At 39.8% G+C, this 19,068-nt stretch overlaps 2 protein-coding genes across 6 annotated transcripts in view; both read right to left on the reverse strand.

Moving 5' to 3' along the window:
* PSMG1 (proteasome assembly chaperone 1) overlaps nucleotides 1-5,903 on the reverse strand; it is an 8,972-nt gene extending 3,069 nt beyond the window's left edge. Inside the window, exons 1-5 of one of the 2 annotated variants that reach the window (XM_015882635.1) lie at nucleotides 5,720-5,903; nucleotides 5,542-5,642; nucleotides 4,280-4,431; nucleotides 3,845-3,907; nucleotides 152-350 (exon numbers count right to left, since the gene is read on the reverse strand). In XM_015882635.1, the coding sequence (XP_015738121.1) occupies nucleotides 152-350; nucleotides 3,845-3,907; nucleotides 4,280-4,431; nucleotides 5,542-5,642; nucleotides 5,720-5,841 (637 nt within the window). In that variant the 5' untranslated portion in view covers nucleotides 5,842-5,903. The remainder of the gene's footprint in view (nucleotides 1-151; nucleotides 351-3,844; nucleotides 3,908-4,279; nucleotides 4,432-5,541; nucleotides 5,643-5,719) is intronic. The other variant, XM_015882643.2, reaches the window with a different exon arrangement.
* A 450-nt stretch (nucleotides 5,904-6,353) lies between these two features.
* The window catches only part of BRWD1 (bromodomain and WD repeat domain containing 1), a 47,098-nt gene continuing 34,383 nt past the window's right edge, over nucleotides 6,354-19,068 (reverse strand). Inside the window, exons 32-41 of one of the 4 annotated variants that reach the window (XM_015882622.1) lie at nucleotides 18,488-18,613; nucleotides 18,284-18,362; nucleotides 17,726-17,770; nucleotides 16,542-16,685; nucleotides 15,257-15,409; nucleotides 14,809-14,978; nucleotides 13,302-13,537; nucleotides 12,271-12,456; nucleotides 10,674-11,645; nucleotides 6,354-8,481 (exon numbers count right to left, since the gene is read on the reverse strand). In XM_015882622.1, the coding sequence (XP_015738108.1) occupies nucleotides 7,343-8,481; nucleotides 10,674-11,645; nucleotides 12,271-12,456; nucleotides 13,302-13,537; nucleotides 14,809-14,978; nucleotides 15,257-15,409; nucleotides 16,542-16,685; nucleotides 17,726-17,770; nucleotides 18,284-18,362; nucleotides 18,488-18,613 (3,250 nt within the window). In that variant the 3' untranslated portion in view covers nucleotides 6,354-7,342. Of the gene's footprint in view, nucleotides 8,482-10,673; nucleotides 11,646-12,270; nucleotides 12,460-13,301; nucleotides 13,541-14,808; nucleotides 14,979-15,256; nucleotides 15,410-16,541; nucleotides 16,686-17,725; nucleotides 17,771-18,283; nucleotides 18,363-18,487; nucleotides 18,614-19,068 lie in introns of all 4 variants that reach the window. The other 3 variants (XM_015882618.1, XM_015882609.1, XM_015882598.1) reach the window with 3 other exon arrangements.

A 19,068-nucleotide genomic window follows, 5' to 3' on the forward strand; every position in this document is an offset into this window, starting at 1 on the left:
CAACCTTCTCTTCTCTAGGCTGAACAAGCCCAACTCCCTCAGCCTGTCCTCATAGGGGAGGTGCTCCAGCCCCCTGATCATCTTCGTAAAACAGATTTTCTTCAAGCCATATTTTATATTGCCATCGTAACAAAGCAAGATTGAAAAATACCAGCAGCAGGAAGATCTCGCACGATGTTTGGTTGCTCCAGCAGTGGACAACAAACCTCCCCTTTGAATTCTTTCGTCTTTAAGGCTTTCAGAAATGGAGATGGAAGCGTCAAAGTGGATTCCTGAGTTTTGTATTCAGCTACGGGACACGTTGAAAGAATAGTTACTTGCAAGCCTTCCTTTCTTATATGGCCAAAAACCTGAAAGGAAAACATTCATTTATCAGCAACATTTATGTTCTCACATTAACAATGTTTAAAACACAGACACGAATTTCAGGTTGAGCGCAGGCAGCAAAGAACACTTTGTTTGGAAGACTAACTAAGATTTGATTCTCTGTCTCCTGAATGGAAGTTTCATGTGGGCTCCCTTCATGACAGAAGATAAAAAAAAAAGAAATGAAGAGAGCAAAGAGTTAACATATTTACCAAGTCTTCTTCAGAAGTGCTTACTTTTCAATTAGCGGGATGTTTACTGCCCTGGTTTTGTTTGGGATAATTTTCTTCTAGTAGCAGATATGGTTTGGATTTAAATTGAGAATAAAATGGACAGCACACTTAAGTTGCAAGTTGTTGCTGAGCAGTGCCTGCACAGAGCCAAGGACATTTCACCTCCTCACACTGTCTGGCCAGCAAGAAGATGAGGGTGCACAGGCAGCTGGGAGGGAGCAAAACCAGGACAGCTGACCCTGGATGACATGGATGTCCCATAACATGTGGTGTCACACTGAACAACAAAACCAGAAGAGCTGGCTAGGGGGGCTGCCACTGCTCCACTATTGGCTGGAGGTGGCAATTACATTGCACTGTGCATCACTTGTTTTGTCTGGCTTTGTTGCTACTGTTTACTTGTTTTTCTCTTTTCTTTCTCACCCCCCCAGTCCCTTTCGTATTAAATTACCCTTATCTCTTACCCACAGATCCCTGTGCTTTTCAATTTTCTCCCTCATCCCACAGCAGGGTAGGGATGAACTAATGGCATAAATAAAAATATCTGGTCCATGGAGACCTTCAGTACTTCCAGTTAACGACAATTTACAAATTATACAGAACAGACCTGTAACTCAAGCTAAAAGAGTAGCACTTTAGCTGTAAACTCTAAATACTCAGTAACACTGACTTTGTTAAAACTGTACACTTCTACTGTTCAAAACCACCCACATTTGAAATAATACATACACAAGCAGCTGGAAAAACAAAAATGGAGGAGACAGTGAAAACCACAATAATCTTTCTTTCTTTTCCCAATTTAAATGAAGTGCAAAGAAGCGCAGAATACAGCAAAACCACCATGTTTAAGGTTCCAAGGTTTCTAAAATTTCAAGTCAACTACTAACAGAATCACAGAATGACCCGGGTTGGAAGGGACCTCAAGGATCATGTAGTTCCAACCCCCCTGCCTGGCAGGGCCACCAAACATACACATTTACTAGATCAGGTTGCCCAGGGCCCCATCCAACCTGGCCTTGAACACCTCCAAGGACGGGGCATCCACAACCTCCCTGGGCAGCCTGTTCCAGGGCCTAACCACTCTCCTAGTGAAGAACTTCCCCCTAACATCCAACCTAAATCTTCCCTCTTTCAACTTAAAACCATTTCCCCGTGTCCTGCTATTGTCAGCCCTTTCAAAGAGTTTAATTCCCCTCCTGGGAGTAAGTTCCCTTCAGGTATTGAAAGGCTGCAATGAGGTCGCCCCGCAACCTTCTCTTCTCTAGGCTGAACAAGCCCAACTCCTTCAGCCTGTCCTCATAGGGGAGGTGCTCCAGCCCCCTGATCATCTTCGTGGCCCTCCTCTGGACCCTTTCCAAAATCTCTATGTCTTTCTTGTACTGAGGGCTCTACACCTGGACACAGTACTCCAGAGGGGGCCTCACAAGGTCAAGTAAATTTATCACCCAGCCATGGAATGACAAGAAAACCAGTTTTCCACAAACTTGGGTCTGAAATCCCCGTATGACTCAACAAACTTACCCCAGCTTCTCATCTCCTTCACCTTTGCACAATTGTTGTGGCTCTCTTGTACAATCCTCCCCTGCACCCAGGTAATCCTCCTTACATGCTGGCCTGGCCAGCTGGCAGGTAAGACAAAGCCGCTTGGGGACTGGCTGGGCATCAGTCAGCAGTAGCAAGCAACTGTTTTGTGCTCCACTTGTTTTGTGTGTGTAAACACACACACACTATATATAATCACCATCATTACTTTCTCTTCTCATTTTTTTAGTAAACAGTTTTGTCTTTTGTTCTTATCTCTACCTCTAAGTTCTCCTTTTTGCCCCCAGTTCTCTCCTCCATCCCACCGAGAGCAGGGGGGCTCAGTGTGGTGCTGAGCTGCCTGCAAGATTAATACACAACAACCAAATAAGCCATGCTTCTTCTGAGGCAAGGATGGGACCGGGATCCACATCCAAAATCAACAGCCTGAAAATTCCCCTCGGATTTATTTAGTTAAAATCAAAAGGATATTATTCAGGGGGAAAGCACAGGGGTAAGGATCTGAATGACTAGCAGTACCTGCATCCTTGAATCATGATAGGTCTGCCCATATAACAATCTGAGTATATTAACAAATGGGGCAGATGCTACTTTGGAAGCAGGTTCTTTCAGAATTCCACCTTGTGAAAGAGTCAGATCACACCCATCTGTTCTTCACACACACCCAGTGAAGATATCACCTACCCTGAATTTCACAATGTTTATCTGACAGCTGTAATAATTAAGTTATGTTATAACTTTATTACAGGATTCTCCCAAAGCTGAAATTCCAGTTCAAACACGTCATTGAAAAGATGAATAGGAAAAAGTTTGTAAAATGGGAAAGGGACAAAACTGAAGCTCTCCAAAACAAGTAACTGCACTGCGAGTTATGGTAAACATATACATAGTCAGATTGACCATGAGCCAGCAGTGTTGCCCTTGTAGCCAAAAAAGCCAATGGCATACTGGGGTGCATTAAAAAGAGCGTGTCCAAGCAGTCGAAGGAGGTGATCTTCCCCTCTACTCTGCCCTGGTGAGGCCTCATCTGGAATATTGTGTCCAGTTCTGGGCTCCCAGTACAAAAAAGACAGATCCTTGGAAAGAGTCCAGTGGAGGGCCACTAAGATGGTGAAGGGCCTGGAGCATCTCCCCTATGAGAGAAGACTTATGAAACTGGATCTCTTTAGCCTTGAAAAAAAAGAAGCTGAGAGGGGACTTGATCCAGGTTTATAAATACCTGAGGTGTGGGAGCCATAGTGGTGAGGCTGGTCTCTTTTTCAGTAGTGTGTGGGGACAGGACTAGGGTAATGGGATGAAACTACAACATAGAAGTTCCGCACAAATATGCACAAGAACTTCTTTACAATGAGGGTGACGGAGCACTGGAACAGGCTGCCCAGGGAGGTGGTGGAGTCTCCTTCTCTGGAGATATTCAAGACCTGCCTGGACGCCTACCTGTGTGACGTGGTGTAGGGAGCCTGCTTTGGCAGGGGGGTTGGACTCAATGATCTCTAGAGGTCCCTTCCAACCCCTACAATTCTGTGATTCTGTGATATTGATAATTCTGAATTTGTTGAGTACTTAAGAAAGCCATAGTAAAAAAACAAAATTATTTACAGTACTGTCAGGTATAGAAGAGTAGAGAGAAGAGGCAGATGCACTAACTTGAAGATTCCCAGTCCTAAGATCTCATTGCTCAATATGTTGTCTTGCAGTAATACCTTTTCAAGCCACTGGAACTGCTGATCTTCAGCAACATAGCAACTACACTGGCACAACAAAACCTGATAAAGAAAAACAAGGTTGAGTAAGTGGTTTATAGGACACAACAATAAATACCACATGCAAAGATGGTATGACAGCAACCAACAACTTGTTTGGTATTCCTGGAATTCTCTATTTTAACACGAGTTTTTCATTCATAGCCTCATATGAAACATTCTACCATGTAATACCATCTTTGTTTTAAACTCCTCACACTAGAACTGCAAGTGGTTTTAGTGACCATAATGACCCTTCACATTTGCTTGTGAGGTTAATCCAAAATGCTGCAGCTGTAATGTTTTATCCTTCATTTGTGCTGGGCAAGGTGGGATGAAAGGAGCTTGCTCCCTTTTTCACAATGCTAAAGTACAGAGAAATTCTAAGTCACTTACTGTTGGATCTGATATTAATTGATAGAACAAGCAGAAAGAATCTGTTGGGAGGACACTTGTTGCATTGGTTGTTTGGCACCATTCATTCCACAGTTTCACAGCTCCAACTACTTTCCAACGTACGGAATCCAGAATAAAAGAAGACAGGAAAGCTGCAAAGAATCCTAATGTTAATTTACCAAGAATAAAAATCTCTGTTCTACAAATAAACAGATGGAATGAGATATTTCTTTTTCAATATCCACAAATTAAAAAGGTACAGTAAAAACATTTTTACTGACACATGTTTATCAACCATATCCAGCAAAGATCGTGAGTAATCTCATTGACTCAAGACATAAAGAACTGTTCTTGAAGGGAGGCTAAGGAAGCTGGGGCTGTTTAGTCTGTGGAAAAGGAGGCTGAGGGGAGACCTTATCACCCTCTTCCAGTACCTGAAAGGTGCTTACAGTGAGAGTGGGGCTAGTTTAGGTTGGATATTAGGAAGAACTTCTTTACAGAATGGGTAGTTAGGTACTGGAATAGGCTCCCCAGGGAGGTGGTTGAATCGCCATCCCTGGTTGTGTTTAAGAGCCGTTTGGATGTGGTGCTCAGGGATATGATTTAGTGGAGGGTTGTTAGAGTTAGGGTACTGGTTAGGCTGCGGTTGGACTTGATGATCTTCAAGGTCTTTTCCAACCTGGGTAATTCTATGATTCTATATATAGGTAGAGATCTCTATTATTAACAACACACATTAAGAATTGTATCGCCACAATCAACTTGGATTCCTTCAGAATATACCAAGAGCACGTGCTAATGAATATTATGTCTTTAATAGCTCTTAACTATCAGATTCAACAGATTTCTCAGGCAAAAAATAACAGGAATGCAGTCAGCAAGTAGAACTGAATCTTTGGCTTTAGGCAGCAGACACATGAGCATGCAAAACATAGCGGCAAAAACGCTGCTGAATCAAACGACTATAAATCAGCTCTCTCCCTCCACCCTATTACCGCACCACGGCCCAACCCAAGAGGCTGCAGGCACAAGGACAGCGCTTTGGCCATTCACAGAATCACAGAATGACCCGGGTTGGAAGGGACCTCAAGGATCATGTAGTTCCAGCCCCCCTGCCTGGCAGGGCCACCAAACATACACATTTACTAAATCAGGTTGCCCAGGGCCCCGTCCAACCTGGTCTTGAACACCTCCAAGGACGGGGCATCCACAACCTCCCTGGGCAGCCTGTTCCAGGCTCCATCCCCACGCTTTCCACCTACCGGCAGCGTTGTGTCCTACGGCGACCACGAACCGGGAGCAGGGCAGGGGTTCCTCGGCGGGGCTCCCCGCGGCTCCCGGCGTCCAGAGCACGGCGATCTCCCTGTCGAGAGAGGCCGGCCTTACAAGCACCCACCGGGAAACAAGGCGCTGCTCAGCGCTCGCTCCCCAGGCCGCTACCTTTTCTCCTGCAGCTCCCTGCGGATCTCCCGATCCTCTGCCGTCTCCTCGGTCTCCTCCTCATCGTCCACGCCGGCCCGGGACGGAGCGACCACAACCTCCCCGAAGAACGTCGCCATCATTTCACCGTCACCGCCTCCCTCCTTCCTCTCCCCAGTGGGCGGGCACCGCGCATGCGCGCCGAGCCGCTCTGCATAACCGGCACCATGGAGTTTACCACAGAGGGCACGGCGGGAGGAGCCTCAGCCCTCCCTGCCCACCCACTAGAGCCAAGCCAAATCGATAGGAGTTGTTGTTCCAACAGAGAACACGTTGTTAGTGAACCGTGTTCCTATTTCATGAACTAATAGTACTTGTCTATACTGAGATAATGTTCTAGATACCACCAAAACGTGGTCAGTTGCACCTTTGGGCATAACAAGTGCTGGAGAAGTGCTTCTCAGTAACTGCTGCCACAGCTTTCATTACTTCACTGCCACCTGTATAAGCACCTAGTAATATATTAAGTGTGATTATGAAGCTGGACTTTTATCCCCAAGAATTTGTTCCTCAAGAATTCATCTTCTATGTAATAATTATTTTTTGACAGCAGCCACCTCAAACATTTCAAGAATTGGTCAATAAACGGCAGCAATCCAAACTTTTACCTTTAATTCAATGCAAAAATCTAACATTAAAGCACTTAGAAGTTTAAATGTGGAAGACCAACAGAGATTTTGCAGAAATGGTGTGGAATGTACGAATCCTGCACCTCCAACTTCTCACACGTAAAAAAAAAACAACAACAAACAGAACAAGTGTTTTGTCGGTTTTTCTATTTTATAAAGAAAACACACAAAAAACCCTTAGGCCCAAGTGTTCACCTGCATTTCATATTCTGAAGTTTACAGTATAGAAGTCACATTAATGATAGTACTACCTGTCAGTATAAATCCTCTCTTCACCAGCACCAATGTGCCTTTGAATTGGCAAATAGGCTTTTCTCAACTGGTAACTGGTTCTAGTTGTATGTTTTCATTAATGAATGTACAGAACATTTAACATCTGTACTAGCGGAAGCTGTAATGTCGTTAACTCAGTGACTGCTCATTACTTGTCTGATGCGATACTAGCATCCACCGAATTTTTATAGCGTACACTATTATTTATAAGCCTGTTAATATCATATATGATTTCTTACAGCGTAAGAGATGTCTGAAATTTGTTCTTGAATGTTGAATGACCTAGGTAGTATTCCATTGCAGCACCCATAACAATAATACTCAACATACTGCTATTAACCTGTTACGCAGTGTTTTAACTTTTCTTTTTTTTTTTTTCTTTTTAAACTCTCGTTATATGTAATAAAATACCAGTAAAGACAAAAAAAATTGCCCCTATAATGAGGCACATTTTGGCATCTGTGCTAAATGCTGCTACATGGGCAGGCAAGTGCAAGTCAAAATATGAAAAGGAGAAAGTCATGATCTAATCACATTCATAACTTTTTCATAGAAAAATATAAATATATTCCCTGAAATGTAGGACAAGGAAGAGCCAGCATCCAACATGAGTTCTAGTGCTATTACCATTAAAAAAAAAAAAAAAAAGAAAAAAAAAGTGGGCTGGCTTTTCCTTTTAAGGTTACGTTTTACAAGCTGCATCACCTACACCTCTGTCATCGTCATCATCGTCACAATCGTCATATCTAACAGTCCGCCTACCCCTGTTTCGAGTTCTTATCTTAGTACGCCGGTTAGCTCTCCTGTATTTGCTGTACTCCAAATCTTCAGAGTCATTATTTTCTTGGTTACGTTTCCGACGTTTCCTTCGCTGGGGTCTTCTGGAAGGCTTAGGTAAACTTGACATTTCTTTTCTAACAATGTCTGTTTTTCTCTTTTTTGTTTCTGTGGCGTCACTATAAATACTGTTATCAGTTCCAGAGTCTGAATCAGAAGAACAATCGCGATTGGCTTTTGAGCTCCCTGCAGTGCCAGGTGTTTCCACGTTCTCTGATAGTGAGCTTTTTTCCTCTGCCTTCCTCCCTGCCGCAGATTCTGATGTTTCTTTTAGGTTGTTTGATAATTTTAATCTTTTCGAAGGAGCTCTGGATTTTTTATTTCGTGCTCTTCTGATAGATTTAGTTCCACGTTTAGCTATCTCAGAACCCACCTCCTCTTCAGAGTTGCTCGTATGATGGTTGCAGGCTGAAGTTGACTGACCAGAAGTTCTCCAATTTCTCCCATTTTCTACCTTGTGGTTTGTGGAATTCTCCTCTGAAGAGTCAAATGTATTTTTAAGAGCCGCGTCGCTTTTAGTTCTCTTTGTCTGACTCTCGTTATCATCACTCTCCTTTTTAGTCACTTCTACCTCCGCCTCAGATTCTGTTTTTTCATCTTCAGACTCGCTAATGTACTTTCTCTTAGGAGCAGACGATCCAGAACAAAAATCATTTTTTTCATCAGAATCCTGTTCTTTCTCATTTTCAGACATCACACTAACATCTATATCTGAGCTGCTGGTCAGTTTTTTCCTGGATGCCACAGACGTGCTGCCATGAAGCTGCTTTCTGTTCTTTTTCACTGTGCAAACGCTCTCCGAGCTCGATAGCTCTTCCTTTGTATCACTCATTATCTTAATCTTATTAGCTGCCACAGTGGCGCATCTGCGTGGATTTTTCTTTTCCGTCACATTAGACACCTTTATGTGTTTCCTGTAGTTAATGATACAGGTCCTGCTCCTGAGCACTTTCCCACTTTGTCCAGGCTCCTCAGATGTAGATTCTACAAAACAAAATATTTTGAATTTCCTTTTAATAACTTGCATTCCTGAAATAGCTCATTTATTAAGCATAAACACTGCCGCACTTAATGAAATATGCGAGGACATGCTTTTATTTCAACCATTATGAGCAATCTACCCTAAGGCTTTACTAAGGAAACAGCCAGACACTCAGTCCTGAGCATGTTTTTAATTCTCAGGATTAGTCTTTTGCTTTGATATGAAGAAAAGGTTGTACAGTAGCATTCTGTAGCATCCCTATAAAAACTGCCTTACAGATTACCAGCTTAACCTACAACCTTTCTCGTACTCCTACTTCCATCACTAAAGCTCGAACTTCTATTACTGTTTTTACTTGCTCTTTCAAAATGAGTTATTATAAATTTTAGATTCTTTATTCTTAAGTATTACATCAGACTATTACCTCTTGGTAATAGAAATAACAATCAATTTTACCATAGCTTGAACCCACTGCCTTGATGATTCTCTACCTGTACAATCTGCAGATGGATGGAAAGCTACGGCAGCTCTTCCTTTCTTACTTCAAGGAAAGATAGGCCACTAAATATTTTTCAAGTAAACATTTAAAGAGAAGAAGGTTTAAAGGGAATGCTCTTCTCTTACAGAGGGATGAAGAAAGCTTGTCTTGCTAATGCTATTTCAACTACTAAAACTAAAGGCCTAGCATCTTTTGAGAATGACAGCCATTAAGAGACTGTCTGAGACAAACTCCAGTGAGGTTCAGTGCCTGGCTCCTCCTGGCCAGATTACTACATTCATCACTGTTAGAAGTTATTCAGGCTCCTGGGTTCCCCAGAACATGACCTATGAAGTCAGGACAGGACAATACTTTCCCTCAACTCTTTATAAAGAAATAATGCCATGAATGTGTATTCTAAGAGACTAGATGAAAAACAAAACACATTTAATTCACATTAAATGCTGCCTAGGTACAAAAAGATTGTACAGACAGGGAGGATCAAATAAGGAACTCCATTAGTCACAAACTAGGATCTACAAGAAAACATTTACAAGACAGACACCAAGATATAAAGGCCTTATCCACCCAGTCTACTGTTGTGACAAGCAGTCCTGTAGTACATGCTATCAAATTCTAAACCTGGGAGTCCAGGCTACAATACTGGGTAGGAATATCCAGCCATCCCTTGAGTCACATACACAGCCTCTTACATACAGCCAAATATCCAAGTAAATTTATGTTCAATAAATACTAAAGGGCTTAAAAACAAACAAAAAAAAAGCATGTATATATACCAACAGTACACAAATAATAGCTTTTACAAGTACAAGCTTGCTAATTCACCCATCACCAATAGCTCCCACTAAACCATGTCCTTCAACACAACATCCGAACATTCCCTGAATACCTCTAGGGTTGGTGACTCCACCACCTCCCTGGGCCTCCATTCCAACACCTGACCACTCTTTCAGAGAAGCAGTATTTCCTAATGTCCAGCCTGAACCTCCCCTGGTGCAGCTTGAAGCCATTCCCTCTAGTCCTGTCACCAGTTACATGAGAGAATAGGCCAACCCCCAGCTCACAACAACATCTCTTCAGGCAGTTGTAGGGAGCAATGAGGTCTCCCCTGAGCCTCCTCTTCTCCAGGCTGAACAATCCCAGCTCCTTCAGCCTCTCCTCATATGGCCTGTGCTACTACTTCATCCACCAACTCACAGATTTTCATGATTGAATGTTTTAAACCAAGGAGCAGACTGATGAAAGACAATAAATTTCTCCTTTTGAGATCTCTTGTGTGAAGCTCAAGATAATTCATTCATACATATTCTTCTAATACATACACAGAGAAGGATGCACTGATTAAATATGAAAACAGTAGGGACTTAGTGACTTTTTCATAGACAAATGTAAACCCCGAATTGCTCAAGAACTTTCAGCATTCATCACTAATTCTAAATACCGAAAAACCACCACCATAAAAACTAATCGTTTCCTTAGTGCTGTTTTGCTGACCTCCCAGTCCCACTGTCAGCATCACCATTTCTTACAGTTCACCTGCTGATTTCTAGTTCTTGTTTTAGGACAAGGAACACCATTACACTTCATAGAGTCCAAATCCCTGCAGTCATTACCCACACTAAAATTTCCCCTGCCTAGTCAGTACGTGAGGTTAGATGCATTAACTCAAAATTATTATTATTATTATTATTTTACCTTTTTGGAAGATTTTTGTTTTTCCTTTTCTCTTCCACTTTCTTGTTTTTGAAGAAGCATCAAAATAATTACTGTTATTGGAATTTGTTTCAGATTCTGTATCAGAAGAGTCATTGAAATCAGCACCAGGTCCAGAAATAGGGCTCGCTATAATTCTACATGGCACCAAGGTCTCTGAAACAACACTTCTCCCATCCTGTCTGTCTTCTGTTTCAGATTCTGCTGTGTCCTCCAAATCACTCAAGACTTTTGCTTTTTTTATGGGAGCAACAAGGTGCAGACCAAACAATTTTCTGGCATTCCACGTATCCGATTCGGAACACGCTTCATCCTCTGAGTTGCTCACAACAAACTTATTTGCAGACACTGATTGCTCAGCTTTCTGATTGCTCCCATCCTCTGAATTATGGCTTTTGGAGTCCTCTGAAGAGCCTTGTGTGGGACTCCTTGTTTCGGGAGACACAGAAGGAGCTGTCCCTCGTAACTGCCTATGGCCATTGCTTTGCCAGGTTTTCTGTTTCATCTGTGTATCTGTCTCAGAATCTGAACTCTCATTTTCAGATTCACTTACAAATTTTCTTCGTACAGCAGACGAAGTAGGTAGAGAAAGAACTTTCCTCTTGGTAAGCTGCTCTTCCGTTTCTTTTTCACTTTCAGACTTCAAACCTGCATCATCCTCAGACCCCTCCAGTAACATTCGCCTGGCTGCAGCTGAGGCATTTCGATGAGGCAGTTTTCTATTTTTGCATCCAATACCAATACTTTCTGAGCTTGAAACCTCTTCTTCCACATCACTCATTAGTCTTAACTTAGTAGCAGCCACAGTAGCACTTCTGCGTGGGATCTTTCTATGTCTCCCTGTACTATTACTCAGAGACTCAGATGTCACCACAGAAGTATTTTCAGAATTGCTTTCATATAACCTTTTCCTGACAGCTTTTCTTGCATTCCCATTCTCCTGGGGAAATGTACCTGTGAAGGAGAAGGATTAAAGTCTTATGTTCAGGAGTAGTCACATTTTCAGCCTTATCAAATCTGGAACAGGTTCAACTCACAGACATGACAAACAAAGCACATTCCCCTAGTAATAGGTAGGTGGTTTTGTTGTCTGGCAAGAAAAAATACTGAGCTATATCACAGAACCATACAATGCCCTGGGTTGAATAGGACCTCAAAGACCATCTAGTTTCAACCCCCGTGCCTTGGGCAGGGTCACCAACTACTAAGCCCAGTTTGCCCACAGCTGCATCCAACAATTATATCGTGAATTTTAGATTCATTACAGTTTTTTGAAAACTGCTTTATATTTTAGAGCTTTAACAAACAAAACTCTTCAAGAGATGCTCTCTCAGTAGGCTCTTGGTTTCAGCCCTCCTTACCCTAAGGACTGAAAAACAAAAAGTGAGATGTACAGAAAGCAGCATTTTGAGAGCAACAGGTCTACTAGTAATCAAACAAATAGTACTACAACATACAACAGTTCAAAAAATACTAATTACAATTATTTTTCTATGTACATGTGTGCGTGTGTGTGTATACATACACATGCATACATCTGGCTCATGGGCCATTCAGAAGACAACTACTCCAGTCTTACCTATTTGTTTCCTTTGAGCAGCTTGATTTCTGGTTACCCTACAATTGGTGCTCTTTCTTCTACATACACCATTGTGCAGTGGAGGTGACACGAGAGCCACAGAGCTTTCTTTGCTCTCTTCTGAGCTCTCTTCTGAAGAGGATGAAGAGGATGTAGATGAAACTAAAGAACCTTCTACTTCACTTTCTGCTGAAAAAAAAAATTAAATCCTCAATTAGAATACAGTTCTAAAACAGTTAAACAGTTAGTTTTCATTTAGGAAGTGCACTTCACTTATGCTGGAAATCTTATTTTCTCACAATTTTATCTAAGAATACACTTTTTATCATGTCTTAATCTCTTGCACATATGAAACTGATAATTCCATAAAGTATACCATTCCACATTTGTGAAGTGTATGGTGTTAAGTCACTCTGAGACGTATTTAAGTTTCAAATAAAATAGCAAGTATGTTATCTGAAAACACCTCTAAGAGGAAAGCACCTTAAAAAATACACCACGCTTTCCTCTCAAGAGTCACCCATTCACCACAACCACTTTCCGAGAACAGCTGCTCAAAGTGAAAAAATTCTATCACTGTATTTGGTTAAGGAGCATCAAGTCATAAAGGTGTGTGGGTCAACTTATCAACAGTCCTACTCATTCAGCTTTGCTGTCAATCTCCATACAAAGCTATGGAAAAGTACTGTCTATTTGACTGTGAAGTAATCTACGGTAGCAATAAATTTCTTCTTAGGAATACTTTTTTCATTAATGAAATTAATCAACTGCATTCTGTGAGATTTTACAGCACAATATTCTTTAGTACACAGAACTTTTTAATAATAGATTAGTAAGTCAAAGCACACAGACACTTGTATTCCCTGAAATGCAAACTGCATAAAAAATCCAAAGTTTTTGCATTGTTAATGTTTGCATTTTTAATTTAGAATACACTGGCAATTAGGGTAATTGTAAGGGAAACATTAGTAGGCAACGCATAGATAAGACAAAGATGAAAACCCTCATTTGAAACAGATTCCATTGATTACCTGATGACAGTGTTGAACGGTTTGTTAGTGTTGTAGATCTTGCTTTTCCATTCCTTTCAAAGGATGTCAGGCATGCAGAATCAGAGGATTCTCCAGACGAACTACGGTTGTAATTGCTAGCATTTGTCTTATGGCTTGCAACACAGGCTGCTCTGCTTGAGGTAGGTTGACTGAAAGAATCTTCCTGTTCAGATTCAACTTTTGCCTGAGACTTTAAAGGTTTCTGCTTCAAATTCCTACTGAAAAGGGAAATAGTAGAAGCATCATAGCTTGTAAAACTACTAAAAAGAAAACCAGACAGTTCAGTACATCAAAAGTAATTTTCTCTGAAAGCTTAATTAACCGTATGCCATACGATTTTACATTTAGTTTTATAATCTAATATGGTATGGGATAGTCTTAACTTTGATGAAGATAAGCATTAACTCCTTTTATTAATATAATAATCTACCAAAGATGGTAACACTAAATGCCTTCTATACCTATGTCATCCTATTGTTGCAATCTGTTGGTAAACAACAGCTTCAACTTCTGTTGAATTCAGTCTCTTGTTATCTGCACATAAACCTCAAAGTACCTCAGTTTGTTGCTTACAACCCAAAGTTTTCAGATGTTCTAGAGACATGAGACATATATGCTCTCCTGCATAATAGTTTAATATCCAAACACTCTCCAAGAATTCCCAAAGATTCAGTCCTGCAAAGCACCACTGAACTGTAAACAAGTCACATATAGTTCTTCAGAGAGGAAAAGCAGTGGTGTTTCAAAGGAAGATTCCTGCCTACACTGCTGTGTATTTGCAATGTTCTTTGAATTGTTTTGCTGGAAAACACTGAGAACCCAAGAAAAACATCCAGTAAAACTTCAAGTTCATCAGGTGTGCTTACAGTGTAATCTAACATTTATGCACAAAATAATTAAGTCAAATATATGAGAAACGTATTCTTCTGATTTTATTCTTAAAACTATATTACTGTCCCTTCACTGTCCATCAAGGAAGGCCAGAGAGTGGGAGAAAAGCATACCCTCAATTCCAACAATTCACCACGTTTTGTTTTTGTATTTTGTACTTTGTTTTACTTCATCCCATGTGCAGATTAACAATTCAAGAGTAAATCATTTCAACCAGAAACCAGCAGAATGCTACAGCAAGTTAAAAATATAAGTTCCATAGGATTAAATTTCTTCCGTATGTAGTAAGATAACTAATACATATGCAGCAAGAACATGCTTTAATATTCCAGTCAGAATAAAAGCTGATTTCATCACTGAATTATTTAGAATAAAGCATACATTAAACCATTCCTGTTATATTCCTCAGTCCTTTCACTGTTCCACAGGCAATTTTACACTACCACAGAACTCCTTTTAAGCAGGTTTATCTTACTGCAAGAGAAGCGATTCCAACAATGATCACTGGAGTTAGCTAGACATTTCATAAAACAATTGAACTAAATTAGCTCTTACTAAATATGACAGCAAATACAGTCAGTCCATAATGTGTTACCTGGGCATTTTGGTAGGGTGCTGTGCTGAGCTTTGACTCTGAACTCTTCTAGTGTACCTCTGGTTTCTTCGTATCTTTTCATTCTGCTTCTGACCATTTTTGAAATCTGAAACAATTCTTCTTATTTTCTCTTCAAATAGTGCTGACAACCTCAAGGTCATACTATAAATCTAAGCAAAGAAGTAGTTTATGTTAATAACAGAACCTTTCATCCAAGACTAACTTCTCTAAAATTAGAAACTGTACAGAAAAAGAAGGGAAATTTATTTGGTACAATGTACCTGTAGTGCTACGTAAGACATAAGCAGACATGTAAATATTTTATAGCACTTCTCGCCATTATCTACTCAACCAGAGATTTTACTGAAATACTGAAAAATAAAAATTACTCCAAAATCAAACCTAACTGGACTTTTATAAGTGTAGAACCTCCAACAGAAACATCTACCTTTGATTTTTTGTTTGGAGTATAAGACTTTGCATTACTAAATATCAATCTTATATCTTTGCACAGTTCCATTGGAGTGTCATAATTTCCAGCTTCCAGAGTTTCTTTCACTGTACCGAAGTCCATCGGAGTGTCTATAATATGTCTGTAGTCCTGGATAAGGTATAAAACAAAAAGCAATTTGAGAAGTTGTTAGAGGAAAAACAATCATCTTGAATTTTATTTCTAGAATTCAACAGGAACTAAGATTGTCTTAACTTAATTGTCTTTCTTAACTGAAGAAACAAGTACTTAGCACAGCAGATGCTAAGCTTCTGCTGAAACTACTTGATTTAAAGCCTGCACTATCTTACATCTAATAAAATCTTGCATATTTTTAAGATAATCTTCGGAATTTATTAAATATCATGATGCGACACAACACCACATACTTGCACATACAGTTCTTCAGTTTCTTTTCTCCCAATTTACCTCAACAGCAACTACTCCGTAACAATAACATGCAAGGCAACTGTATCATTGCTAATCAAAATGAGAAAAAAAGACTGTTGTAGATCTGCATGTAATCCTTTCACTGATGCCTTTTACAATGATAAACTGATCTTGTTTAAATAATTTTAAAACAAAAAACTGAACTCTACAGTTCTGTCTTTCTCTCTTCTAAACGAAGACTTTTTGAGACTTCCAAGATGTTTTCAAAACCTGAAATGAGACCCAAACTCAAGATGGGAATATTGAACAAAAAAAGTTGCATAATTGTTAAAACATTTGTCTTTTTTTCCCACTAGAGCTTTTTATTTTTTCCTGAAAGCCAAATAAAGAGCTTGAAACCAATACTACAGCAAATTGTGCTAAATTTTATAGAACAGAGAAATGACCTCTGAAATCAGGTAAGTTGCTTAAAAAAAGTACATGATGGAGCAACAGAAGGTTTTCAGCAACAAAATATTTTACTGATTTAGAAGAGAGACAACTAGAGCATTTAGTTGCTCCAAGATACATCAACAGAAAAGACAAACCAGATCGGATAGAATTCATACTTCAGATGCACACATGAACCAAGACCTATGTTCTGACTAGATGGGAAGCATCAAAGACAAGATAGATTCCCAAAACATGCAGATGACTGCAAGGGCAGTAATGCTGGCAGTAACAATGGGGTAGCAAGGAAATGATACAACTACAAATAAGGATTTCACACCGTGATCTGTGCACCTAGTTTAGTTTCATCCTTGAAGTTAACATTACATGCAAAACAGGTAACAAGGTTAATGGAACAACTTACAGGATATTGGTCCAAGTCAACTGGCTGTCTAAAAGGTTCAGAATCTTCACACTGGAAAATTAAGTTCACAAGCTCCATACACTGTTTTTTCCAGCAGTTTTCATCATAGCCATTTTTCATGCTTTTTCCTCTTTTGCCCCGTCCCTTGAAAGAAAGCCAGGAAAAAACATTATTGAAATGCCGCCTGAAAAACTTCATCTAACTGGAATTATTTCAGAATCACAGCATCAATCACGGAATCATAGGGGTTGGAAGGAATCTCTGGAGATCACCTAGCTCAAACCCCTGTTAAAGCAGGTTCCCCTGCAGTAGGTTGCACAGGAAAGCAACCAGGTGGGTTTGAGCTATCGCCAGAGTGGCCTGCCTGTTCCAGTGCTCTGTCACCCTCACAGTAAAGAAGCTCTTCCTCAAGGTAATACAGTACTTCCTGCGTTCCTGTTTCTGCACATTGCTCCTTGCTCTACTGTTGCACACCACTGAGAAGAGCTTGCCCCCATCAACTTAATTCCTATACTATAGATATAGTATAGCACTGGTAGTTTCTCATCTCATCTGCTCTTCTGCAGACTGAAGAGCCTCAGGTCTCAGCCTTTAATGTGCTCCAAGATGCCATTGGCCTTCCAGGCCACAAGGGCACACTGTATCAGAAAAATGTCCTTCCACCCCACTGCCAAGTGCAAAAATACACTTCCTGGTATTGTTTTGTAACGAAACAACTAGCAGTTTTGTTTTCCTGATGTTTACTAATAACTGACAAATCATAGGGGTTTTTTGCCTTTTAAGTTGTCTTGAGGTTGTTTTTTTTTTTTATTACTAAAAAGCACACAAAAATATCTCTTGATAACTTCCAAATTAAGAAGCCTGAATATCCATTGTTAAAATGCTTTTTTTTTCCTGAGCATCTTTCACTTCAGTATCAGCCAGATAATTCAAAGCCGTCACACTGAACAACACTGGTATCAAATTTATGAGAAAGATTCTCCTTGATTATTGTATGCACAAGCATGTTAAAGCAGTAATGAACTACTTATGAAAAGCATTTAGTTTCTTTTTGCTGTCAAGGAAAACGAATTGTGTTTGTTACAAAACAAAGCATCAGTCCCACAGTATTTCAGTACAGCTTGCTAAACAATTTTTCCCAGTAATCTTGATTTGCGTATATATAGGAAAGATTAGCAACTCACTCTTCTTCTTCTATACGATGTTCTTGGACGACATTTTTCATCATCCTGCATGAAAATATAGGTTACCTATTTATTTCCATAAATAATTTTAAAATAACTGTGTACTCAAATTATTATTAGACGTTTCAACCATTAGACATGGTTGAAATAGACTTTAAGTCTTATTTTTCCTCATTTGGACAAGAAATGAGCATATCAAAAATACAGCACAGAAAGTCTTGGAAAGTAAGAACCTACATTACTACGTATTAACATGCTTTAAAAATAAAATGTCACTAAACACAATTGTTTTATTTGATGGCAACACTGATAGCGCAAAACTTTTTGTTTTACTTCTGAACAAGTACAGACAATTCAAAATGTTTTCAGTTAAAGCATATCCCCACATCATCCCTCACTTTCCTGATATATTCAGTCTTTCTCTTAGCTGTGTAAATATAGATACACACAAAAGGTTCTCCATTAAAAAAGAGCAATTTTGCCATGAATACTGGAAGATGAGTGGTATTTTCTTACCACTTATTGCATTTTTGCAATTATTTGTATGAAAAAGCTTACCAGATCATCAGCATCAAGACAATCTTGTTCATCATCTGTTGTGCTACATAGGTCAAATATGTTTGTACAGTCTTGATCACTGTAACACAATTAAATCTCGTGTTACTAAAATAGCAAAATACAGCTACTGCTTTCTAGACAGACAAACCCAGGCACAACCAAAAGCTACAAAACAAGCACTACGTGAATTAAAATGCTACTCACTTGATGAACTTTAAGAGCTGCGTAGTGATCTTTTTTGCAGCTCTAGCAATAGCGCTCCCAGGTTCATTGAAGGTCCTGGCATTGCTTTCGATGTATCTTACTTCCCAAACCAATGCAGAGATTCTCCTTAAAATTAAAAAACACTGCACCTTTAATACAAAGCTGAAAAACTGCAAAAACTCATTAATTTTCTGTCCTAACCTAATGTGGATAAACATCCCTTATTTTCAAGTTTTCAATCACTATGTGTGTTCACGTACACACATACATGTACGCAGAAGCAATTAACATAAGTAATTCAAAGAAGCAAAATCAACAGTACACATCTTTGTTAACTCACTTTCCTATTCATTACTGACAAGTGACCAACAGCAAGTTTGCAAAGTTCTGTAAAGCTTTGGTTTCCTTTTTAAATTTGCTAATTCAACTTCACTGAGGAAGAAAATAAATACTGACGTCTCTTCATTTTATTTAAAGACATGCTGAGCACAAGTCCAGATGATCAACACCCTTAAATTTCTGTTAGAGGTATGGATACACTGCACATCAGAACTTATCACAGAATCACAGAATCACAGAAT

The sequence above is a fragment of the Coturnix japonica genome, chromosome 1 (assembly GCF_001577835.2).
Source record: "Coturnix japonica isolate 7356 chromosome 1, Coturnix japonica 2.1, whole genome shotgun sequence".
In the NCBI taxonomy this organism is placed as follows: Eukaryota; Metazoa; Chordata; class Aves; order Galliformes; family Phasianidae; genus Coturnix; species Coturnix japonica.